We start from the raw sequence: 6,108 nt of genomic DNA, 5'->3' as shown, positions 1-6,108 counted from the left end.
CCACCACGCCCGGCTAAGTTTTGTATTTTTAGTTGAGTTTTTAGTAGATACCGGGTTTCACCACGTTGGCCAGGCTGGTCTCCTGAACTCCTGGCCTCAAGAGATCAGCCTCCCAAAGTGCTGGGATTACAGCCACCGCGCCCCTTCAATTAACTCCTATTTTCTGTTTGTTTTTTGGAGACAGGATTTCACTCTGTTGCCCAGGCTGGAGTGCAGCGCTGCAATCATATTCACTGCAGCCTTGACCTCTGGGCTCAAGCTATCCTCCCGCCTCAGCCTCCTGAGTAGCTGGGACTACAGGCATGCACCATCATGATAGGTTAATTTTTGTACTTTTTGTGGAGTCGGGGTCTCCCCATGTTTCCCAGGCTAGTCTTGAACTTCTGAGCTCAGGCAATCCACTTTGGCCTCCCAAAGTGCTGGGATTACAGGCACAAGCCACCGCGCCCGGCAAACTTATCTCCTACCGATAGATACTGCAAAAATTTTTCTTCGACCAAAAAAAAAAAAGATAGGTAGATGACAGATAGATATAATCCATACCATCTGTTCAATCTTGTCCTTTTTAACTTTTTCTGGGAAACTTCACCTAAGTGAACATTTAAATCTGAATTACATCCTGTTAAACTGTTCTTCAGGAAAATCAAATAAATCTTCAAGTTTTTGTTTACCTAACAGTTTGTTGTGTCGAACAAACCTTCCTACGTTTCAGGTAGGAAACTGCAGCTTAGGCGAGAAAGCCGCTCAAATTCGCAGGTACAAGGAGCTGGGTAAGAACGCCCCGCCTGGCTGGCTAGCTTCAGTTCCGCGCTCTGGACAGGAATTACGCACAGGGCGCCGCTGTGACACGAGAAACCCCAGTTACAATAGCTCCCCAGATCCCACCAGGCCGCGGCTACCGGCTACAGCCCAGAAGTCCGCGCCTGCGCCGCAAGCCCGCCTTCCTGAAGAAGGAGCCCAGTCCCGGCAGCGCTCTTCTCCGGCTCCGCCCTTCTTCCGCTCGACTTTCTTTGCCATTGGCTGACAAGGGAGTATATAAGAACGTCATTTCCTTCGCCTGCCCTTTCCGCGCTACCTACGGAGGGGTCCATACGGCGTTGTTCGGGTGAGTTTCTTGTGGTGTCCCTGGCGCCTCCCAAGGCTAGAAAAATGAGCTTTTCCTGCTCAAATGAAGGGTGCGAAGACTAGTTATGAAAGCCGGTCAGACCGGGTCTGTCTCTCGCCCGGCGCGCCCCACCTTAGGCCTGCGGCCTGCACGTGGCCAGGCTCCGGCCGGCGGGTTCCCACAGTGCCCCGGGAGCGGGTGGAGGTCGCCCTCCAGCGGAGGCTCGGAGCTGGGGTTCGGGCCAGGCCGCGTGTGGGCGGGAGTTCAGAAAGCGGACTAACATTCCGTGTTGTTTTCCCTCGGACCCCCACACGGCGGTGAGTCGAGGCTCAGGCTCTGATTTACACCGGCGACTTGGACTGGTTGGGTTTTCCCGTTCACGCCGTGTGGGTCAGGAGTTAAGGTTCTTGGGTTTTGAGACAAACAAGTGGTGACGGCACAGCGAAGTAATTCCAAAGCACCCGCCTACAATCTGCTTGAAAATATCTGAAACCAATTCATACATTTTTTGCCTTTAGTTTCCATATTCCAAATATAGTCTTGTATATCTAGTTAACTTGGCGCATCCGGAACTGTACCTTAATTCCTATCTTGAGAAGTGTTGAATTTCCATTCGCTAATTTCGTTTAGTTTTATTATTCGGTTATTCTGCAGTCCACATCATTTCCTCAGTAAGATGTGCGCTATTCCCTAATACACGACACGTATCGGTTACTTTGCCACTACACTACACTGTAAGCTCAATGCCTGACACTGTAGGAAATGGAGTCTTTGGTTGCTTTTAAGGGTGTACCCCACTGAACTCACTGCAGTGAAAAGAAATAGATTGCTCTCGTTTCAGATTCCCGTCGTAACTTAAAGGGAAACTTTTCACAATGTCCGGAGCCCTTGATGTCCTGCAAATGAAGGAGGAAGATGTCCTTAAGTTCCTTGCAGCAGGAACCCACTTAGGTGGCACCAATCTTGACTTCCAGATGGAACAGTACATCTATAAAAGGAAAAGTGATGGTTAGTCATTGCTTTAATTTTTTGTTACTCCAGCTGTAAGTACAGATTTTGACCTTGCGTATTCTTGTGGTTAGTTCTGGGTAATTTCTTTGTATCATCTCTTCCTCAAATGAAACCAGACTCCTAGGTTGAAAACATACTTTAAATAAATGTTCTGATTGTTATTGGGAGAAAAGATTCCTGCTCCAGGGGAAGAATACGTCAGTTGCCCGCGTTATGGGACTTGAGTTGGGTCGTGAACTTGAGAAAGTTGATGAGCTGAGTTTCTAATAGCTCCCATAGTGCCTTCAACTTCATAGGTACTTAAACAGACTATTGAACTGAATTTTGAGTGGAAAGTGTGGTAAGAGGTGGGGATAAACAATATAGCTTGGAAGAACCAGAGGAAGGAAGGCATTAAGTTGGCTAAGGCACTTACTTTAGAGATAAAGCTACCAAGGATTTGGGAGTGACATGCTATGAAGGAGATTTAGGATGAATCTTGCATCAGTGAAGATGATAAAAGAGAAAGAGTGGCAGAAAGTCAGGAAGTGGATTCTTAAGAACCACTGATGGACAGTAAGGACAGGGAAGGAGAAAGGAGAGATGGATTTAGCCAACTGAATCTCGGCTGCACACTATTAAAGCTCAGGGTGGAGGCCAGTCTTGGCTCATGAACTTCTGAGTGTCGGAAGTGTGCTACATTAATGGCAGGATTTTCGCTAACACCAGTAGAGGTTACCTCTATGACTGGAGTTTGGTAGTACTTGCTGCCACATACACTGAACTTGCAAAGAATGTTTGCACAGCCGGGTCAAGTGTTACAAATCCTTCTGCCCTGACTTAGGCATCTACATCATAAATCTGAAGAGGACCTGGGAGAAGCTTCTGCTGGCAGCCCGTGCTATTGTTGCCATTGAAAACCCTGCTGATGTCAGTGTTATATCCTCCAGGAATACTGGCCAGGTTTGTGGGACAGTGATTAGATTTTGTATTATAGAAATGAAGCTTACAGACATTGTGAGACACAGAAAGGTATAAGAAAATAGAAATAACTCAAATTCCACTGTTCAGCGATCTTAAGTTGGATTGAGCCGTAGAAATCGCTGTTATGGCCTTTCCTCTTTGTTTTGTTTTGTTTTTAAGACAGTCTCTTGCTCTGTAGCCCCTTGCCCAGCCTGGAGTGCAGTGGTGTGATCTCGGCTCATTGCAACCTTTGCCTCCTGAGTTCAAGGGATTCTCCTGCCTCGGCCTCCCGAATGGCTGGGATTACAGGCGTGTGCCACCATGCCCAGCTGGTTTTTGTATTTTTAAGAGAGACATGGTTTCACCATTTGGCCAGGCTGGTCTTGAACTCCTGACCTCAAGTGATCCTCCCACCTCAGCCTCCCAAAGTGTTAGGATTACAGGTGTGAGCCACTGTGCCAAGCCTGTAAGACCTTTTCAACATACATGCTGGGCATCTGGCAGTATGTTGAACTTTATAATTTCATTCCGTGTAGACTTGTGTCACTAAATATCTAGAAATTATCCTATTAAAGTGGTTTATCACATTTTCCCATAGTCAGAGTTTTTACCTTAAAACGATGAAATACTGGGACAGAAATTTGGTGTCAACTGCAACATTTTTTAGTAAGATTTTATTAGATTAGGACAGTAGTCTTTGTCTTATCCACGTTTCATAAGCAAAAATTTTTTAGGAATCTTAGCCAGTCATGGTGGCATTCACCTATAGTTCCCGTTAATTGGGAGTCTGTGGCGAGAGATCCATCAAGTCCAGGAGTTGGGGGCTGCGTGCAGTAAGTTATGATTTTGTCACTACAAGCCTGGGGCACAGAGTGAGATCCTGTCTCTTTAAAAAAAAAAAAAAAAAAAACTGGTCGTAGGTGGCTCATGCTTTTGTAATATGGGTACTTTGTGAGGCCGAGACTGGTGGCTTGCTTTGAGCCCAGAAGTTCGAGACCAGGGTGAGCAATGTGGCAAGACTACGTCTCTACCAAAAATAAAAACCAGCTGGGTGTGGTGTCACATGCCTGTAGTCTCAGCTGAGGCTGAGGTGGGAAGATTGCTTGAACCCAGGAGGTTAAGGCAGCAGGGAGCCAAGACTGTCTACTGCATTCCAACCTGAGTGACAAGAGTGAGGCCATCTTTGACAACTTGAATGAAAAATACCTTAATTTGTATTTTTAAGAAATGATTAGTTAGTAAAACTTGAATCTTTTTTTTTTTTTTTTTGCCACAGCTCTATTTTAACATTTTTTCTGTTGAGAAAACTAGTAGATTTCTTGAATTCTAAGAATTCTAACAGGATTTTATTCAACTCAACTATTTTGACAGATTTAAAAATCACGTAGTGAAGACTTTATATCGATGTTGACAGGACAGTTTCCCATGCGTGTTTTTGCAGAGGGTTATTCCTGAAACTGACTTGATACTGGGACCACACAGTTTGGTACACAGTAGAAAAAAGGCAATTTTAGTTATTGCTGTAGAATGAACTGAGTGACAGTTTTTGCTTGCTTGAGAAAAATGTACTGAGCATCTAGATTGGGCCAGGTAGTGTTGCTGGGTGCTTGGGATAATAGAAAAACAAGCCTGTCTTTTTGAATGTATGCGGGAAATCTCTGGAGAAGTAAGACAGGTTAAGGAAAGCTGGGTATGTGCCTGCTTTATATGGAGTAGTAGTGATTAAGTTGGCCAGTGCCCAGAAGTGCTTCCTGCTGGTACGAAGGTTATTCTGTTAGATGTGTTCTCACAACCATGTGAGGAACTTGGAGGCATGTGAATGTCCTGCTCAGTTTACTCAAAAAATCACCCACTTGGTTCTTAGAACCTGGCAAATGTGGTTCTGGAGCCTCCAGATACAAGGAAGCCAGTGAACCAGACACCTGAGAGAAGTGGGGGTGGGAAGTGCATTCCAAGCAGAGGGCCTAGAGGTGAAGGCATTGTAAGTACTTTTCAGTTAACTTAGAGGACATAGAGGAATTAATGCTTTTTGCTTTCATTTTTGAGGAAGAGATATTTGAGGGTTTCAGCTAGATAGGTTTTTCATATGATTACAGAACTGGTGTCAGCATATGGGGAGTTGCTATGAAATATCTCTGGAGTACCATTAACTTTTAAATTCTTCAAAGAGGGCCGTGCTGAAGTTTGCTGCTGCCACGGGAGCCACTCCAATTGCTGGCCGCTTCACTCCTGGAACCTTCACTAACCAGATCCAGGCAGCCTTCCGGGAGCCACGGCTTCTTGTGGTTACTGACCCCAGGGCCGACCACCAGCCTCTTACGGAGGCATCTTATGTTAACCTACCTACCATTGCTCTGTGTAACACAGATTCTCCTCTGCGCTATGTGGACATTGCCATCCCATGCAACAACAAGGTAATGATTTTATGATCTAGAGTTTGCGAATGCATGCTCTAGAAAAAACATTGCTGTGCACATTGTTAGAGCTTGGAGTTGAGGCTACTGACTGGCCGATGAACTCGCAAGTGTAGGTAGTGTGCTACATGAGGGGCAAGTTTTTCGCTAACACCACAAGGGTCTTTGGCCCAATGAGTGGAGTTTGATAGTAATTCTTGCTACAAGTATAACATTACTGCATGACAGCTTTGTGGAGAGATGAAAACATTTCAAAAATAGTGTATTTTCTTCTGCCTTTGCCCATGTTTCTTGCTCAGGCCTCAGGCATTTGGCCTTTCTGTTTTTACACCAACTTGATGGATTCTACTATAAGATTCTAAAAAGGTGGGTTGTGTGTGGTTCAAATTGGTTGATTTATAATCCTAGTTGTGCTTAAGAATTGCCTAGAGTTTTTTTTGTTTTGTTTTTTTTCAATGCTAGTGTCCAGGCATTTCTCCCAGAGATCTCATATAGTAGTGTGTGGTGAAGTCCTGAAAACTGTGTGTGGTTTTTTTTTTTGTTTGCTTTTTTCAATCCCTATGATTCCAATGTGCAGACAGGTTGGTTGAAAATCCCTGATTATAATGTTCCTTGTTTTTTTTTTTTTTTTTTTTT

General features: G+C 44.8%; 1 protein-coding gene across 3 annotated transcripts in view; it reads left to right on the top strand.

The window, feature by feature from the left end:
- The first annotated feature begins 1,031 nt into the window (after nt 1-1,031).
- RPSA (ribosomal protein SA) overlaps nt 1,032-6,108 on the top strand; it is a 6,260-nt gene continuing 1,183 nt past the window's right edge. The window contains exons 1-4 of one of the 3 annotated variants that reach the window (XM_011953275.1): nt 1,032-1,105; nt 1,947-2,113; nt 2,940-3,058; nt 5,227-5,472. In XM_011953275.1, coding sequence (XP_011808665.1) covers nt 1,981-2,113; nt 2,940-3,058; nt 5,227-5,472 — 498 coding nt within the window. In that variant the 5' untranslated portion in view covers nt 1,032-1,105; nt 1,947-1,980. Of the gene's footprint in view, nt 1,106-1,930; nt 2,114-2,939; nt 3,059-5,226; nt 5,473-6,108 lie in introns of all 3 variants that reach the window. The other 2 variants (XM_011953277.1, XM_011953276.1) reach the window with 2 other exon arrangements.

This window comes from Colobus angolensis, unplaced genomic scaffold, assembly GCF_000951035.1.
Source record: "Colobus angolensis palliatus isolate OR3802 unplaced genomic scaffold, Cang.pa_1.0 Scaffold36, whole genome shotgun sequence".
NCBI classification, from domain to species: Eukaryota; Metazoa; Chordata; class Mammalia; order Primates; family Cercopithecidae; genus Colobus; species Colobus angolensis.
This window is presented reverse-complemented; position numbering and strand designations above follow the sequence as displayed.